This window comes from Sceloporus occidentalis, unplaced genomic scaffold, assembly GCF_023333645.1.
Source record: "Sceloporus occidentalis isolate IW3139 unplaced genomic scaffold, rSceOcc1.0.p SCAF_38, whole genome shotgun sequence".
NCBI lineage: Eukaryota > Metazoa > Chordata > Lepidosauria > Squamata > Phrynosomatidae > Sceloporus > Sceloporus occidentalis.
In genome coordinates, this window is record NW_028317018.1 from 3,915,992 (window position 1) to 3,936,608 (window position 20,617).

Here is a 20,617-nt window from a genome sequence, read left to right on the forward strand (position 1 = left end):
TATTCGCCCGTTCCTGTCTTCTCTTCGGGCGAATATTCGCGGACATTCTTCGTGCTCGTTTAATCTTCGTTTTCCTCCTGGTTGCCTAGCAGGGGTTAATACGGGGTTAATAACACATCACAGCAGCAGCAGCTGCCGTGAAGGTACGTGTGTGCAGCTCTATTGGTCGTTTCGGCAGGGGGCTGGTCTGGCATCAACGAGTGAATTGCAGAACTGCAGAATGCACTTCATTCGTTGATGGCAGGCGAGCCCCCTGCCGAAACGACCAATAGAGTTGCACACACATACCGAGGTGTACTGTCCATAGATGTTTAATAAAAGAATAGGGAATATTTTACATTTTTAAATTGATTTTGGACCACTTTACATGCCTAACATTTGCTACCTATTTACAATGGCATACTTTGCAACAACCCAACTTACTTATTGGACAGGACTGGAAAATAGCAGGACTGTCCACCAAAATCTTGGGTGTGTTGGCAGGTATGCTGATGGAAAAATGTTGGACAAGAACTAAAAAATAGCTTAGGGTTAATGTACGGTTATGTTTAAGATTAGTAGCAGTGCACTGGTTTGGTTAAAGATGGATTATGTCTAAATAATAATAATTTAATTTTAATGTTTTTTTTTAAAAAAAAATAGGGGTTTATTTAAATGTATTTTAAAGTTAGATTTATTATTTAGTACTTGATTATATTTATTAAATGTTTATAGTAGCGTTACCTACCGAGCTATAACTACCTATGTGTATTTGCATTTTGCATACCTAGTTTAGCTAAATTAGATGGGACAGGACTGGAAAAAAGCAGGACTGTCCCTGAAAAAGTTGGGTCTGTTGGCAGGTATGTGGATGGAAAAATGTTATAGGGTGAAGTGTGAGTTATAGTGTTAATGTAATGCTATTAGTGAGTGAAGGCCAGGGCAAATAACAAGGAAAAGGTCCTTGTGTTTTGTGCATTGTAAGTGTGTGTGTATGTGTGTTATGTGTGATGTCACTGTGTGTTATATGTGTTATATGTGTTATTGTGTGTGTTATGTTTGGTTGGTTGTGTATCAGAAGGAAAATAATGAAATGGAAAAGGAAATGGGAAAGGCAAATGAGTGGGCAATTGGCGACCCGCTCACCTGTTTCACCCCAGGGCAAAGCACCCAAACACTGTCAGTCTTAGACGTTTGGCAGCAGACTTCCAGAGCTCAGACACAAGGCCCTAGCGTAAGCTGGCCACTCCGGCGGAGGTAGCAGGCGTTGCCACACCGCAAACAGAGGCAGCCAGGGGGGAGAAACTGCCCTTACCATTAGGGACATTTTGGGCATGACTCTAGCCAGGAAGCGAACTGGCAGAGAAGAGATGCTGGCACCACCACCAGCAGCAGCATTGAAAAGGCGAATGAGTGGGCAATTGGCGACCCACTCACCTGTTTCACCCCAGGGCAAAGCACCCAAACACTGTCAGTCTTAGACGTTTGGCAGCAGACTTCCAGAGCTCAGACACAAGGCCCTAGCGTAAGCTGGCCACTCCGGCGGAGGTAGCAGGCGTTGCCACACCGCAGACAGAGGCAGCCAGGGGGGAGAAACTGCCCTTACAATTAGGGACATTTGAGGCATGACACTAGCCAGGAAGCGAACTGGCAGAGAAGAGATGCTGGCACCACCACCAGCAGCAGCATTGAAAAGGCGAATGAGTGGGCAATTGGCGACCCACTCACCTGTTTCACCCCAGGGCAAAGCACCCAAACACTGTCAGTCTTAGACGTTTGGCAGCAGACTTCCAGAGCTCAGACACAAGGCCCTAGCGTAAGCTGGCCACTCCGGCGGAGGTAGCAGGCGTTGCCACACCGCAGACAGAGGCAGCCAGGGGGGAGAAACTGCCCTTACAATTAGGGACATTTGAGGCATGACACTAGCCAGGAAGCGAACTGGCAGAGAAGAGATGCTGGCACCACCACCAGCAGCAGCATTGAAAAGGCGAATGAGTGGGCAATTGGCGACCCACTCACCTGTTTCACCCCAGGGCAAAGCACCCAAACACTGTCAGTCTTAGACATTTGGCAGCAGACTTCCAGAGCTCAGACACAAGGCCCTAGCGTAAGCTGGCCACTCCGGCGGAGGTAGCAGGCGTTGCCACACCGCAGACAGAGGCAGCCAGGGGGGAGAAACTGCCCTTACAATTAGGGACATTTTGGGCATGACTCTAGCCAGGAAGCGAACTGGCAGAGAAGAGATGCTGGCACCACCACCACCACCACCAGCAGCATTGAAAAATTGGAAAGGCGAATGAGAGGGCAATTGGCGACCCGCTCACCTGTTTCACCCCAGGGCAAAGCACCCAAACACTGTCAGTCTTAGACGTTTGGCAGCAGACTTCCAGAGCTCAGACACAAGGCCCTAGCGTAAGCTGGCCACTCCGGCGGAGGTAGCAGGCGTTGCCACACCGCAGACAGAGGCAGCCAGGGGGGAGAAACTGCCCTTACAATTAGGGACATTTGAGGCATGACACTAGCCAGGAAGCGAACTGGCAGAGAAGAGATGCTGGCACCACCACCAGCAGCAGCATTGAAAAGGCGAATGAGTGGGCAATTGGCGACCCACTCACCTGTTTCACCCCAGGGCAAAGCACCCAAACACTGTCAGTCTTAGACGTTTGGCAGCAGACTTCCAGAGCTCAGACACAAGGCCCTAGCGTAAGCTGGCCACTCCGGCGGAGGTAGCAGGCGTTGCCACACCGCAAACAGAAGCAGCCAGGGGGGAGAAACTGCCCTTACCATTAGGGACATTTTGGGCATGACTCTAGCCAGGAAGCGAACTGGCAGAGAAGAGATGCTGGCACCACCACCAGCAGCAGCATTGAAAAGGCGAATGAGTGGGCAATTGGCGACCCACTCACCTGTTTCACCCCAGGGCAAAGCACCCAAACACTGTCAGTCTTAGACGTTTGGCAGCAGACTTCCAGAGCTCAGACACAAGGCCCTAGCGTAAGCTGGCCACTCCGGCGGAGGTAGCAGGCGTTGCCACACCGCAGACAGAGGCAGCCAGGGGGGAGAAACTGCCCTTACAATTAGGGACATTTTGGGCATGACTCTAGCCAGGAAGCGAACTGGCAGAGAAGAGATGCTGGCACCACCACCACCACCAGCAGCAGCATTGAAAAATGGGAAAGGCGAATGAATGGGCAATTGGCGACCCACTCACCTGTTTCACCCCAGGGCAAAGCACCCAAACACTGTCAGTCTTAGACGTTTGGCAGCAGACTTCCAGAGCTCAGACACAAGGCCCTAGCGTAAGCTGGCCACTCCGGCGGAGGTAGCAGGCGTTGCCACACCGCAGACAGAGGCAGCCAGGGGGGAGAAACTGCCCTTACCATTAGGGACATTTGATTCATGACACTAGCCAGGAAGCGAACTGGCATCGAAGAGACACTGGCACCACCACCAGCAGCAGCAGCAGAATTGGGAAAGGCGAATGAGTGGGCAATTGACGACCCGCTCACCTGTTTCACCCCAGGGCAAAGCATCCAAGCACTGTCAGTCCTTGGCGTTTGGGAGCAGACCTACAGAACTCAGACACAAGGCCCTAGCGTAAGCTGGCTACACCGGCGGAGGTAGCAGGCGTTGCCACACCGCAGCAAGTGCAACCAGGGGGGAGAAACTACCCTTACCATCAGGGACATTCGAGGCATGACACTAGCCAGGAAGCGAACTGGCATTGAAGAGAGACACTGGCACCACCACCAGCAGCAGCAGAATTGGGAAAGGCGAATGAGTGGGCAATTGACGACCCGCTCACCTGTTTCACCCCAGGGCAAAGCATCCAAGCACTGTCAGTCCTTGGCGTTTGGGAGCAGACCTACAGAACTCAGACAGAAGGCCCTAGCATAAGCTAGCTACACCGGCGGAGGTAGCAGGCGTTGCCACACCGCAGCAAGTGCAACCAGGGGGGAGAAACTACCTTAAACATTAGAGAGAAAAAATTTAACTTTCCAAGCTAAGAGCTGGGTAACCCAATTTGGGCAGATTGAATTTAAGAAAGGCAATCTGCTCCATCAGATGAGGTGCCATGCGTGAGCGCTGTGGACTCAGTATGTTTCCAGTCATAGAAAACACGCGCTCACTTTGAACAGTGGTTGGCGGACATGATAGAAGCTGCTGCGCAACCCATGAGAGTGCAGGCCACACACTCTTCTTTTCATCCCAGTAGCTAAGAGGATCAACATTAGGAGCAGAAGGAACTTCACAGAGGTAAAGTTTGACCATTTCAGCAGCACTACTCTCCTTTCTGCTGCTAGCTCTGTCAGATGGTCCAACTATACTGCCAAGTGCCTCTTCCCAAAACGCAGCTGCTCCACTCAGCTGTGTTGTGCTGCTTGTGGCACTGCTGCTGATGCTGCTGCTAGGGGTAGCAGACCACATCATCTCTTCCTCCTCCTGCACCTCACCCTCCTCGGACAGCATTCCCATTTTACGCTGCCAGTCACGCACCTTGTTGACCAATTGCTCCCGGTAGCTACTGAGAACATTGAATTTCAAAGCTAGCTTTCCCTTAATTCTTGGATCACAAAGGCACGCTAGCATCATTTCGGGACTCTCTTCCATTCGCTTGCGAAGGTGTACTTTTAGCAGATCCTTCAGCTTCCTGACTATGGCTGCTACGTCAGGATGTAGAGTGCCACCTTGAACAGCCTCACGGTTTCCAAGGAACACATCCATCTTGCTGCCTAGATGGGAGAACACAGGGATTACCTGGGCCAGACTGGCAGTGTTTGAGCTTAAATTTTCTGTGGCATCCCTGAATGGTTTAAGGACTGCCACTAGCTGGGCGATCACTGTCCAATCCTCCCTATTCAATGGAGAGGTAATCCCAATATTGTGCTCTGAGGCAAGATTATGGATTGCCCTCTGCTGCTCCAAAATCCTCTCTAGCATGTCTAACGTGGAGTTCCACCGTGTACTGACATCCTGACGTAGGCAGTGTACGGGAAGACCTGACCTCGCCTGCTCTTCCCTCAAAAGTTGGCTAGCCTTAACACTATGGTGAAAGTGCCCAGCGATCTTTCTGCAGCGGGACAGAACTACTGCTGCCACATTAGTTCCTTCTGACATTGCTGCCTTCACTACAAGATGGATGATGTGGGCTGCACAGCGCACACCAACAATATGACCATCTCGCAGCGCTTTCACCATATTGGCACCTCCGTCAGTTACCACAAAACCAACTTCAACATTGGTGCCCGCCTCTGCTCCCACCCAAAGGCTAAACATTTTCCTAATCGCATGCAGAATATTTTGGGAAGTGTGCTTTTCATCCATCACTTCTGCATGGAGAAGGAATGATCGGTAGCCTGCTGCAGCAACTTCCTTAGACACACCGGGCTGCCACCAGTGTGCTGTCAAAGAAAGAAAGGCATGCTGGGCGCTAGGTGCACTCCACAAATCTGTAGTGAAATGAACACACTGACCAGCAGCCTTGGAAAGCTCCTCTTTCACTGCTGCAACACAGGACCGATACAGCGAGGGGACAATGTTCCTGCTGAAAGTGGAACGTGACGGAACTGTGTATTGTGGAGCCACAGCCGCCATCAATTGTTTGAAAGGCTCCCCTTCAATCATGGAGAAGGATGCCCCTCCAACAGCAATGAACTGACCAATAAGTCGCGTTACTTTATTGGCCTGCTGTTTGGGCATCGTTCTCTTGGAGTGGAATGCCCCAAATTCTTCCAGGGTGGGCTGGGCATGCAGTGCTCCAACCTGCCTTGGTCTCTGGCTGCCAGCACTAGTTGCTGCTGCTGCTGCTGCTGCTGCTATTGGCTCAGAAGAAGAAGCTGTTGGGGTTTTTCCACGGCCACCAGCTATGCTGCCTGCACTAAGTTTTACCTCTGCATCTTTCCCCAATAGCACAGCGTTGTGTTGAGTGCTGAGGTGATGCTTCATGCTAGCACTGGTAAAATGGCCAGACACTTTCCCTCTGCTTATTAGCTTCCCAAAATGTTTGCACTTTCCATAGCGCCCTTCTTCAACATTTTCAAAGTGCTCCCAAATTGGGGCGCGCATAGCCTTGGAGTGTGCCTTGGGTGCTGCTCTTACTGCTCGGGGTGGATGAACAGAGGCAGAACTAGTGGTGGTGGGACTGGTGGTAACAGTACTGGCCATAGTGGGACTGCTAATTGCTTTAGATTTGCTAGGTTTTGCTGCTGCTGCTGGTGGTGGTGATGGTGATGATCGTAGCGGAGAAGGTGGAGGCTCAGGGGAAAATTGTGCACTAGTCATTTGGACACTGCTCCCTGAGGAATCTGATTCCTGACCACTCATCTCCTCTACTTCCTCTGGCTCATAGTCTAGCTCTTCATTAGCCAGATCGAATGGAATTCCTGCTAGGCTGGAGCTAAGACTGATATCGTCGTGAGACTCGTGACTAGTAGTAGTGCGAGCAGGAAGAATAGACTCTGCACTTGGCCTCTCAGTCTCAGGCTCCTCTGCTACCTCGCTAGGTGGAGTTCCACTATGTGTAGCCCTCTCTCTAACTGTCTTTACAAAAATTTTGTAAGGACTTGGTGGCTTGCTAGAGGTACTAGGAGGACATGGCGTGGCGGTACCAGTGGGAACAGTAGGCGCAGCACTAGTGGTGGTAGAGGCGGGGGTGGTGGTGGTGGTGGTTTTCCCTACAAAGGAATGAGATCGCTTTGGTTTGGGACCCCTCTGAGTCTTGCTGCTAATTTGGCTCTGCTTGGTACCTTGCATGCTGCTGGTGGATGGGGAAGATGCTGCTTGGGGCAAAAGGCACTTCTTTTTAGTCACTGGGCTGGTACTACTTGTGCTACCCTTTAACTTTGAACGTGCTTCTGGTGCTTTAGGCTTTCCGTAAAAAACCATAGAGCTTGTGGGCCTAGCCGCACTACTACTGCCTGCTTTTGGTGCCTTTCCTTTACTTGATGATCCTTCAAGCAATGCTTCCCCAAATGATAAGCGAGAGCTTGGCCTACTTGGCCGACTAGACTGACGCAAAGGCTGCATCTTAGAGCTGGTGGTGGTGCTGGTGGTGGTGCTGGTGGTGGTGGTGGTGGTGGTAGATGGAGCTTGTCCCTCCTTAGTCCCAAAAGGAGGATCCATTTCAAATTTTGTGTTGTGTGTGTAGTGTAGTGTAGTGTAGTGTAGTGTAGTGTTTAAAAAACTATAAAAAAAAAAATAAAAAAATAAAAATAAAAAAAAGGAAAAACGAATTAAAGACAAAAAAATTAGAGGAAGTTCTCTTCAGTGCTACTGCTTAAAAAGTAAAACTATGCACTACTGCACTGTGCTGTGTGCAATCTGCCAAAATCCTAAAGTTATTGAAATTATTAACTCAAGATTAACTATTTAATAACTAGCAGTATTTTATTTTTAATTTGAATTTACACGGACCTAAGAGCTTAGCCTACCACTATGCTAGCCTAAAGCTATATTTCCTTACTATAAGTCTACCTCTAGGCAGACGCTCTCAAACCCACTAAGCTAAAGTGAGGTTAAATCAGATTCAGTATATGATTTATTAATTAATATTAAGTTATATAATATTAATAGATTAGAACTAATTTACTTATATATTATGTATTATAGATAGAAGAATATAGATTATGAATTAGAATTTAGAATTAGAATTACTTATATTATAGATTATGAATTAGAATATTATTATTTATAATATATTATAGATTAAGATTAAAGAAGATTAGAATTATTTTAGTACTACAGCTAGTAGCTTGAAGCTTTGCTTAGTACAGCTCGTCACAGTCAATTTTTCTTGAAAAGAATTAGAAATAAAATAAAATGTCACAGCAAAACAGTTATCTTCACTGCTTGCTGCACTCACTAGCCCAACAAGTTCACTTCACTGATGGACTGAGGTGAGCAAAACACTAAGGGTACTTTTAATAAAATTGAAATAAAATGTAAAATAAATGAGAAAATCTTTGCAAAACAGTTAACGTCACTGCTTGCTGATCAAAAAAAAACACAGCACTTATGCGGCTGCACTCACTAGCCCAACAAGTTCACTTCACTGATGGACTGAGGTGAGCAAAACAAATGAAATAAAATGAAAGATTAATTAAGAAAAATTGACTTGGTCTCTTACTGTTGCTAAAACAAAGCACAAACTATAGAGCTGCAGCACCAGTACTAATAAGATTAGCTGAACTATACGCTAGTAGTAATTAATTAATATTATTACTTTTATTTATAGCTAATTTAATTAACTATTAAGATAAGAAAGAATTAGAGAATTATTGATATTACTGATTTTAGATTAGACACTAGTAGATGTTCTGAATGTCTACAGTACACTCTACACTAGTATACTATTACTAACTATAACTGACAAATATATATATAATTTTATAATGAATTCAATTATTAATTATATTAATTAATATTACTGATTTTAAATTAGACACTAGTAGATGAATGTCTACAGTACACTCTACACTAGTATACTATAGTATATATATATATATGACTGACAAATATATATATATATATATAATATTATAATGAACTATTAAATTATAGATTCTATTAAATTGTAATTTATAAATTCTATTTAATTTATTTAAGCAGGACAGGCAATAGGCACTAGTGCCAGCCCAGGGCAAGGGCACCCCAGTGCCACTGAGGCACTGGGTGCACTGTCAACTCAACAGCACTTACACTAAAGTTGATGACAAATTAATTTAAAAAAAATTAAATTAATCAAATTATTATTATTAAATATATTAATTAAGTAGCACTGAAGTGAGGATGAAGTACACAGTGAGAAATGGCAGGCTAAGGCTTACCAGTCTCACACAGAACAGAACAATCTCTCTCTGTAACGCTCGGATGCAGCACAGCAGTGTTGCCAAAGCAGTCACAGCGAAAAATGAATGGATCTCTCAGGCAAGCTCTGGTCTTATAAAGGCGCCTTCAGAATTCAAAAAACAGCAGCACAGGCATTGGACGAGACCCTTAGCGTTACGTCACAAGAGTGAGCTGATTGGACAGACGAGGATCAGCTCACTCCTGTTTGAAATTTTGGCGGTTGCGCGGCAAAAACGAAGACGATCACGAAGAATCTTCGATTCTTCGTGATTGTGAGTCTTCGTCTTCGCCTACGGTTTGCCGGCACTGTATTCTGTTCTACGTTCCTTCGGAACGAACAAAAAAACGGCCTCTTCGTGCTCGTTTTCATGTTCGCCCGAAGACGAATGCACAAGTCTACTTTTAAGCACATAATTTTAACGGCCTGTACAGTGCCCTCCACAAATATTGGCACCCATGGTAAATACGAGCAAAGAAGGCTGTGAAAAATTGTCCTTATTGTTTCAAAATACTCTGCTCTCATGGATATCAAACAATTGCAAACACAAGGCATAATGATTTGTGCAGCTTGGAGTTTACCTGGATCCATTTTAAAACCGGACTTACTAAAGACATATTCTAAGAAGGCAATTTGGTTAACTTCAAACTCACATTTTTTCTAGCTTGGAATAGAGTTTGTTCTCAAAAAGCTGTAAAACTTTTTTTTAACATGTTCTCGGTGTGTGTGGGAGAATAAATCAGAATGTCATTCATATAGACGATGATGAACTGCTGTAAGTAATACCTGAAACAAACGTTAATAAACTCTAGGAAAACAGCTGGGGCATTACACAGTCCAAAGGGCATAACAGTATACTCATAATGCCCTAGAACGGGTATTCAAGTCTGTCTTTCCTTTGTTCTCCTGTTTGACAAGACCCTTTGGGTCTGTCAAACAATTCTGAAATTAAAGGGAGTAGGTATGTCCTACTTAGGCAGTGTAGTTTCCAGGCTTGTCATGACAAGCACAAGCAAAATGTCCCTTTTGCCACAGTATAAACCTTCCCTGTGGTGAAAAGAATCTGCTTCATCGGACAGTCTAGTAGTACATAGTTGCATAGGTTCCGCAGAAGGAGTGAAGCTTGTAGCCAGGAGAAGAGCAGATTTTATTTGGCAGTCTTGTTGTGTCTGGCACTCGTGGAATCGTTAATCAATACAACCAATATGTTCTTCCAGATCAGAGGGTAGGTCTTGGGCTGCCAGTTCAATCTTCAGGTGGTCAGATAGAAAAAAGAAGCTACCAAGGCTTTGTTATTCAAAGTCACTTTAACACGTGACACGATTTGTCACGATTATGTTTGGAGCGTAAGAGCAGAGGATAGTCCAAAAACAATATCAAGAACAGTCCAATAGGTCAGGGGCCAGCAGTGATCAGAGAAAACGGTAGTCCAAGCTGGGGTCAGGAAATATATTTAACTTTTTTCTGATAAACCTATGTTGTGTTTGCAATTGTTTGATATCCATAAGAGCAGAGTATTTTTGTATTGTTTGAAGAAAAAAATAAAGACCGTTTTTCATAGCTTTCTTTGCTCATATTTACCAAGGGTGCTAATATTTGTGGAGGGCACTGTATATATCTAGTATAGAAATAATGCAGTTTCTAAGTGAAATGGCTCTTTTTGCTGTATTGCATATGCAATATAAACATATACACTTTTGTGGCTTGGTAAGATGAGAAACCACACACACTGCACCAGCACTGAACAAGATACAAAACCTCTACATATGCCAAATTGAAGCCATGATGCGGAAATGCTTAGAAAGCTGCTGATTGGAAATGTGAAGGCTACTTGACATCTTAATTTATTGCTTGGACCTAAATGTTTCAAGCAAATTGCTAAAACCATTATGGTCTTGTTCTGAGTTTAATTTATTCTTCTTCTAATGCCAATTTAGGTAGTGTAAGCTGGTTTTAAAATTTATAGCTTATTTATTTTCCCAAATTAAATTATTAGGACAGACATACAACACTTTCTGTTTAAATGCTTTTTGGCAAACAAGACATTTGCTGGTATGCTTTTCATCCACTAGTGAATTAAAGTCATTCAATGTGTAAATGAACTATAAATTTGTTTACTGCCTTTTAAAGTTTGTACCCATTAATGGGTACAAGTGGAAAATAAAGAAATAAGGAAGATTAAGCAGTAATACAGTTTTCAATGGTTTAGATATTCTCAGTGAATTTAATCTAAGACCATCTTACTTCTGAACAGGTGATTGAACTTTAATTTGAGATGAGGAAAACATACAAAAAAAGCAATTAAAAAAGACATCACATATCTAACCTACTGGCAAAACGATTAAAATGATTTTTCTGTCAACTTTCCTCATTAAAGCATGAAAATGAATTACATATTTATGTAAAATGCATAGCAAAACTTGAATCATAAGCTTCATTTTGATGTCACAAAACAAAACAAAAATATTTTGGAGTCCCATAAAATTATGTAGGATTAATATAATATATTTATATAATTTGATGGTAGATAAGAACCATTCTGCCCATGTAGTCTATTTTCATGCTGTAGAGACCTCCAATACTATTTGGTTCTTGGTTTTGTCCTATATTCAGGATAGCTTATTTTATGTCCCATGCAGGTTTAAATTATCTTACTATACAAACCTCTATTACTTCTGCCTAAAAGCTTTTCCATTTATCAACCACCTTTTCAGTGAAGAAAAACCTCCTTGTATTTAAATTTAAGTGTCCTTTTTGTTATAGACTATGACTTCTTGTCATTTCTCCTCTTCTAAAACTTGTTGAACTTATGTATTAAACTCTTTAAAGACAAAAGGGCATGATATTAAATTACTGATTGATTACAAATTGGCTGTCTAATTACCATACCTGGGAACTCTCCGGGTTTGACCCGGAGATTGCCGGGTGAGCGCTGCTCCTCCGGTTCTCCGGGTCAAGACCCGAATCCTCTAGGTTTCCTTTAAATAGGGGTGTTTCCTGCTGCCGTCAGCGGGAACTCCCCCGATGTCAGCAGGAACACCCACCAACATCATCAGGACTGCCCACCGTCAGCGGGACAGCCCACCAACGTCAGCACGACCGCCCGCTGACGTCAGTGTGCAGTCCTGGCCGCGTCCCGCAAGGGAAGGCTCTGGATAGCCGGAGCCGAGAAGTTCCCAGGTATGCTAATTACAGCAAGGTCTCGCTGCTTTCAGCAGCAACCAGCGTTGTTGGCCATGAGCTGACTGAAACAAACTAATGCTGCACTCATTAACCATTAGTGACATTGTAAGTTTAGACATTCTCTTCCCAAAACAAAATGACAAAAATAGTGCAATTTGGTCCCCAAAAGAAAGAAAGAAATAAGAATCGATCCACCAGAGTAAGGAAGGTAAAAGAGGACTAGCAGTAGTAGGGCACTGGGCAGGCAGGCATGGGCAGGCAGGCAGTGGCAGGTGATAGGCACATGCAGCACCTTGGAAGAGGACTGAATTTTCTTCAATATTATAGAAACCTTTTTCCCACAGAAAAAGGATGGTGAAAGAGGAGCAACAGCAGTAGTAGCAGAGCACTGGACCTGGGCAAGCAGGCACTGGCAGAGGATGGGCACATGCAGTGTCTTGGAGCAGGATCTAATTTCACTAGTATTATATATTATATATATATATATTATAATGCCCGGTTTTGTCCACAATATTTATTTAGCAATGAAGAATAATATATGATATGATAGAAAGAGAATACAAAAGTTTAACATCCACAAATTAGAGGTTTGTGGATGTTACATATTTGTATTCTCTTTCTATCATATCATATATGATAGAAAGAGAATCCACAAATTAGAGGTTTGGCTGGTAGAGTAAATAGGCAACTGTCTTTGAACTACTCAGAAACAGGTTTTACTTTGAACAGCGCACGCCCAGTAGAATGCCTAGTTTGTCACCAATATTTATCAATAATATAATAAAAAATATTCTGTGTTGTCCACAAATTAGAGGTTTGGCTAGTAGCGTAAATGGGGAACGGCATTAAACAACTAAACTCTACTTAGGAACATGACAATATTTAATAAACAACTAAAACACACTGTGTGTAAGCAAATGCCTCACATATTTATTTTATGTTGACCAAAAACTAGAGGTAAATAAATTGGGAAAAAATGCCTGATGTAGTCCCTGTAAGTGGTATGTACAAATGATATATATACACTAGAGTTGTAGACTACAGCCTCTCCAATCCACCCCACACCAGTACATTTTCTGCACTAAAATAAATTATCATTACTTTATTAATTAACTTGAAGTATTGCAATCAAAGCCATAACCATTAATAAGACCTCCTCTTGTTTTTTGGCTACTTCTACCCATCAGTCATTGATATGTACCCTCTTACACACAATATCTTCCCACTTTACCTAATCAAGGAGCACCAAAACAGCTTAGAATGTCACCAATATGGCACCAAAATGGCTTGTGATGTAGGTGACTGGCTATAAGTGGCAATAAATGGACGAATGCTGGACATTGTTTCATCGGGGATTGCCCTCGTTATCGGAGATTTGTGAATGCACGAAACAGGCAATTTTCGCTAAAAAACAAGTTTGTATGATTTTCAATGCATTAGTTGAATAGATATGCACTGCTCACCCCATTCAATAAGTACTGTACATACTAGTCTTATAAAATGCTAAGGTTCTTTATTCAGTTATGCTATGTTATATGTCTGGTTAAGGTGATTTTCACAGATGAGAGGCCATTCTCCGACACGGAAATGTATATTGTGCGTGTAGCCTTGTGCTATGTATGTTTACGTTTGTGTCATTTTATTGAGAATATTCTGTGCATTAGGCTGAGAGTGATATGTGTGATTGAGTTCTCCTCAGTGTCTTTGAGTTTGCATCATTTCAGATGAGGGTGCTCAGTATATTTGAGTTTTGCATCAGTGTGGCAAAGTGTGGACAATTTGAATGAACATCTTAACAGGTTGTGGGGTAGTGGTGGGTTATTCTGTATGTTGAGCTTAACTTAAAAAAATAGAGGCTAGGACCCCTTAAATATTTTCCACTCAATAATGACACTATGACATTTGTGGGTGGTGTTTGATTATTTCCACAGCTGGTTTTTTTTCCTGTCCAGCTCTGAGTGGATGGACTGACCTAGGGCAGCACTTATATATCACTGAGTGTAGGGGTGCGGCACTCCATAGTAAAATTACAAATATGAATATACACAAGTCTACTTTATGCAAGAAAGGGCTGACCAGAGCCACCACGTGAAAATAGACCCCGCAGCTTGGCTCAGAGTTAGTTTTTTGAGTGCCTGAGCTATATATCAAACATGGCCATCAAGCACACCACATAGGTATCACTTTTGGAAGTAAGGTGACCTAAGGCAGCAGCAAGGATCCATGGATCAACCTAATCCACCTTTCCATCATCTGCGCCATAGACCTTCATTCCATTGCTATTACATTCTTACAATTTAATCCAAACTTTTCTTACATTTCCAAAATTAGAACAAAATGTAAACAGACTGTTCTTGTGATACTGTATGTACACCGATCTGCAAACTGAAATAAAGCAATCAAAACATCCTTTGTCATTATTTTCTAACCTTTCCTCACAAAAACCTTTTTGAGACGTGGGTGTAAATGTACCATGGCACTGACTGATGTACGCTTTCATAATAATACTGAACCTCAACAGGGGAATTACTAACCATTTTCTTCAATGGCTGCACAATTTATTTACTTTAAAATCAGTCAATACAGAGCGATAGGACTCAATGTTTTGACTGTTTGGTTATGTTTTTTCTTTGCAAGTCCAAAAACATAATGTACTATGACATTCAGAAATACATCCTGAGTATTAAATTGAAAAAGTAAAATATATTTAGAACTGTAGAAGTCTTACCTGTATAATCTGTTCTTGCGTAGTGACTGTCTTCTGATTTTGTAGTTGCTGTTATATTTTCTTTAAAAAAAAAATAAAATAAAAAAATATATATATACTGTATATATTAATCATACTGATATGAACATATTTTCTGACTGCATATTTTACAATATTAAAGGTATGTTTTCTTATAGTGAACTAATAACATTGAAAAGTCTGTTTGTAGAAACATATCTTACGTGTCTTATATGTCCTATTTGCATAGTTATTCTTGCCTCTTAATTATTTTGGCCCTTTCATAGAAGCTGGTATGTTTTAAAAAGTAAAGTTTTGGATGGGTGGGAGAATAATTATAAAAGGCTAGCTACAAAATGAATGGTGTATAGCATTTACTTACAGAGTTTAAACAAGAAGTGGATATTGTAGATTATGAAGTAAAGCAGAAAGTTGTAGGAAAGTTGATATTTTAGCTTGCCTTCTTTATTATGCATTAGGGGGGTCTGGATGAGCTGACCCTGGCCCAGAATGATTGAATTTTGTGAATGGCCAGAATGTTTTTTATTGGTGGAGCTCTTGGGTAGGTAGGGGAATTAGTACAAAGTTATCATAAAAGCACATCCTCAGCGCCATAGCCAACACGTTCTTGATTTTTTTCCCCATCTGGTTTTACCGTAACAAAATTTAAACTCACAGGTTAAAGCTATGGATGTGGTAGTGTATTTTAGCCGGTTGTTTCTGGCAAAATTTTCCACATCACATGCTTTCATCTGTTGATGCGTGGACAATATTCCCCAATGGATAATGGCCCCAAACCACATTTGACAAATAGATTGTTCCACCATGGGAAATTATGCTGGGCTTTAGGACAACACCACAGAACATCTACAGATCTGAAAGATATGCTATTTTATCGTTTTTTTATGTATTTAGGTGCTATTTGAGTTTTAGGGAATGTTAGTGCTTTGTAAGCATATCCATAAACTCCAAACATGGATGAAAAATTGAGAATTTAATCCAGGTACCAAATGTGAAACTAAATGAACTGACACAATAGTGTCCCCCTACATGCCTTGTGCGCAGTGAAGCTATGATGGCTGCCCCATCCTTTATGGTAAAGGTCCATTCTTAATGTACTTCGCGTTGAAGCCTGTTCAGCTTGACTGACAATTGCCATGGTGACAAGGCCTTAATATGTACGCATGTAGATAATACTATTGTACCTGCTTATGATGGCTTTAGATGAGTCGGCATTGACATTTGATGTTTTATTCTGATCAACTGAGTTTTTATTTTTAGTTAGATTGAATGGTTCCATAGTTTATCTATTAAGTCAGATGAAAGTTTAGTGACTTAACTAGGCATTTTGCAGGACTAATTTAGCTGTTCAAGAAAAAAAGAGGATAACAAGGGTTTGGCATCATTTACTTAAAACGAACTCCCTCTTTATTGAATAAACTAGAAAAAATGTTCCTGTCATGAGCAACAGCTGTTGACATTGGCTACCCAAAACATACACACTGCTTAAAACTTAAATAATAATCGTCAGTGTATTCAAAGAAGGGGACCAAATATGATTGTGAAGCATGAAGCAGAAAAATACAATTATAAGTGCATTAACAGGTACATTTGTATGTAATTTTTTTTTTAGTTTTCACTCGCGGTGATAGTAACAAAAAGGGTAATTTATGCCATGAACATTCTGAATGCTTGGAAACCAATTAACTTTTTAACATCCGGGTAAATGAAAAGCTGTTAGTCAATACAGAATTGTGCCATTAATCCCTTTTACTTATCAGCAAAATATAGTTAAAATAATTATTAGTTTAGTTACAATCTTCTATAAAGCAGATTTTTCTTATGTCTAGATGCTTTTGTTTAAATTAGTTGTGCGAGCAGTGGCACATTTTGCCCTGGGGCAACTATTCTTTTGGGGGCACCGCAGTGCATCTTGTACTTCGTAGGAGAGATTGCTCCACCAATTGTAACAAATGCTCCCATCAATATAGCCCAGGGGTGTCCAAGTTTTTTCTGCAGTGGTCCACTTCATCAGAACTGTATACGTGCGAGGGTCGCAGTCATTTTTCACTGTGAGAAAATATAGCCTTTAATAAGATATGCAGATTAAAATAAAGTAAATGACACATGGCGCAGCCTCCCTCTGCGTTCTCTTGTACTGCACAGAGGAAGCAGGAATGGAGCAGAGTCATGTGATGTCATGTACATTCACGTGACTCTGCTGGGTTCCGCTTCCTCTGTGCAGTACAAAAGACCCTCCCACAGGTAAGCAGCAGGGCCCTTGTGACCCCGGTTGCCCTGGCTGCCGATCTCACGCGGGCCGCACCTCGAGGGTGTCAGGGATCTTTGTCATAAAGAGTACCTGGAATGTATGTTTAAGCCTAAAAATGACTGCTAACAATTTACACAGTTTTAGCAGTAGCTTCAAAATTCAAAGTTGGATTTGTTATTTTGTATACAGCATATTGCTATAGGGTATTTTTGCTCAGCATTTAGATATTGTGATCTTTATCACAATTGTTAGGCAATTTATAATAGTGAAAGTGTACCATTCAATCAGTTGTTGGAGTAAAATTATGAACCTGTGGGCAAAAAAATACTTAATAGCTACTCAAACTGTGTATAAGTTTACCGTAATAAAAGCATCAGAGAATGCTAATGTACAATGCAAAATGCAGTTATAAACATTTTTCTTAAAGTGAATGCTACAAAAATGTAAATCACTAACTTAACACCGAAAGATAAAGAATATAATCAGCTTCTAATTTTGCAGCTAAAGTTTAAGTGAAATGTTTGAATGAGAAAGCATTTTCAATCGACTTTTACATTTGTTTAGCATTAGCCCACAAAGTACTTTACAGAATCTGCTAATGATCACAAGGGAGAGAGAAAAGGCTTTTGGCTGTACATGCATCTGCTAAAAACTAAGAAAAAAACCCAGAGGCAATTAATCCCTGATTCTATCGAGTATCAAGCTACGCTCACACAAGGCTGTAGCTAGCTCCTTTTGCGCTCGAGGCAAGAATGGAAAACAGCAATTTTTTTACAGAGGTTATTTTATTTACACTGCCCTTACACACTGCCTTTATACACACGTGTCCATAAACACACATACACGCTGCCTTTACACACACCTGCCCATTAACACGCATAGACGCATACACTGATGGTGTGACAGAATTAACCATTTACAAAAGCACTGGAGCATAGCATCTCTTTAAGGGATAAATTACCATACCTGGGAACTCTCCGGGTCGCGGGAGCGAGTTCTTGACACGCCCTGCTCCCCACCCATTTCTCCTTTAATTGGGGGATTCCTCTTGAGTAAACCAGTTTCAAGGAATTACACTAGTGGCGAAACCCAAATGTCCAGGAACTCACAATACATCAAAGAGCTATCTCTCTACCAGGTGGGAACAATAAACAGGAGATACAATCTACAATCTCCTACAGCAAAAGGACTGCAGGAGATAGTATCTGGGCTGGAGACAAGCATGTGTTTGTCCTACAACAAAAGGAGACAATATCAACATTCCAGAGACCCACCCTGAATTTGCCCTGAGGACCATCAACTTCACTGTGGGGGCAATCTAACTTCATGGACAAGAGCGGTCTCTACAGGCAGCTGGTGCAGGTACAAGATTGTGCCTTCCTAAGGATGAGTGGACACAAACTAAGAAGATGATTGGCTGGGACTGTTTGGGCATAGTGGCTATAAAGGTGTTGTGTGAGCAACAAAGAAGAGAGAGAACCAGAAAGAAAGAAGGAAGGATAACATCAAGGTGACAGGGACACCCCATCCTTACATGCACACATAGAGTCATTAGCATAGTGTAGTTAGAGTCATAGAGCCTTGTATTTCAGACGCTTCTCTATATACTCATATATATGCATTTGTTATTTTAATAAACCCATTGTTTTAAGCCACTGGTGTAAGTGGAGTTTCATACGACGAGGAATCTGTAGTAGTTAAAGGAAAGCCAGATGGGTGAAGGTTATATATCCCAGGATTTAAAAGGTGCTTTCTACATCATCATAGGCTCTTTTAGTTATAGGCAAAATCCAGACAAATGTGGCTTATTTTTTCAGGGTCTTTTTTTGTTTTGTTTTGGAATGCAGTCCATTGTATAAGCAAACCACTTTGCTCACGTTAGATCTATAAAAATGAAATATAATTAACCAAACATAAATGTTGCCTTCTGTAAATACCACAATCCACCTTGACAACATCAAATTCTGCCTACTGATTCATAGTACAATGCATATTAAGATTTATATCCAACGTCAAGACTCCCACTGTGCTTGTGTGTCAATGAATGTGACATTGTCAGTAAACAGTATCCTTTAGAATGTGTTTTAGAAGACTGAGTTTACGGATATACTAAGCAGTGGCTTTTTACTGTAGTACATTAATATCCCGGTTAGAAGACAACAGTAACAGATCTCTAATAATATTCTAATTTCGTTTTTGGAGCTATATCAAGTGTTATTTTTGCAGGATCCCGATGCTACTGGTTTTACAAACCTACAACTGCGTACTTTTGACATATAAATAAAATTAATAAATAAAAAAGACTAGTGCGGCATAAGATGAGAATGGTTTGTTATATATACTTGGCTTTGAAGAAGTATCAAAATACGAGAGATGAACTGCCAAAACACTATATAATAAAATTCCAAATGGATAAAATTATATATCTGTTTCAGTCTTATAAATAATTAATTACCATAATGTTTGTGCTAAAACAATAGGGGTTCCAATGCTTTTATGGCATGACAGTACAAATGAGCATTTCATATACTTTTCATATTATATATAAAACAATCTAATGCATACTGTCATGCTCTTGGTCTCCGTGACACTGCTCTCTCCTGGTTCACTTCCTACCTCCCTGATCGTACCATCAACTTCTCTGTCTCCAGTAACATTTCCCCTCCCCCTCTCAGTGGGGGTACCCCAAGGCTCAGTTTTAGGACCCCTTCTGTTCTCTCTCTACACTTTCTCAATTGGCAAACTGATCGCATCCTTTGGCTTTCAATACCACCTGTATGCTGATGACACCCATATCTATCTATCCTCTCCTAATCTCTCTCCTTCTGTCTCAGATTGTGTAACTAACTGTCTCGTCTCTGTCTCTGCCTGGATGTCTGATCGTTTCCTGAAACTCAATCTCTCCAAAACCGAACTTCTCATCTTCCCTCCAATGCTAATATTCCCCCATTAGCTTCCCTCAATGTTAACGGTGCAATCATCTCCCCGTCTCCTCATGCCGCCCTGGACTCCGACCTTTCATTCACCCACCACATTCAGTCTGTCTCCATCTTAAAAACATTGCCCGCATCCGTCCCTTCCTAACACAGGATGCCACTAAGGCTCTCGTCCATGCCCTCAATATCTCCCGGATTGATTACTGTAACTCTGTCTTAGCTGGTCTCCCTCTTAACCGTCTCACCCCTCTACAATCCACCATGAATGCTGCTGCCAGACTTATCTTCCTCTCCCATCGCTTCACTAATACTTCTGCCCTCTGTCAGTCTCTTCACTGACTGCCTTTGCACTTCAGGATTCATTTCAAAATCCTTACTCTTACTTTCAAAGCCCTTCACAGCAGTTCCCCTTCCTACATCTCCTCACTCATCTCTAAATACACTCCTAACCGGTCTCTCCGCTCATCCAATGGTCTCCTTCTATCCTCTCCCTTGATTTATTGCTCTCATGCACGCTCACAAGATTTCTTAAGGGCTGCCCCTATCTTCTGGAATGCTCTCCCCCGGCCTATTAATTTAAAGAGATAATGGCAAATAAAACAGCTGTAATTAATGAACAAAGCATGCTTAATATGCCATTTACTTATGTATGTTAACCTACCTGCCTTGGAACTCAT

The 20,617-nt window shown here is 42.0% G+C and overlaps 1 protein-coding gene across 1 annotated transcript in view; it reads right to left on the reverse strand.

Annotated features, from left to right (window-relative positions):
* Nucleotides 1-20,617, reverse strand: part of LOC149290643 (tomoregulin-2-like) — a 298,414-nt gene that overhangs the window by 71,523 nt on the left and 206,274 nt on the right. The window contains exon 7 of the mRNA XM_089488490.1: nt 14,736-14,795. Within this exon, the coding sequence (XP_089344616.1) occupies nt 14,736-14,795 (60 nt within the window). The remainder of the gene's footprint in view (nt 1-14,735; nt 14,796-20,617) is intronic.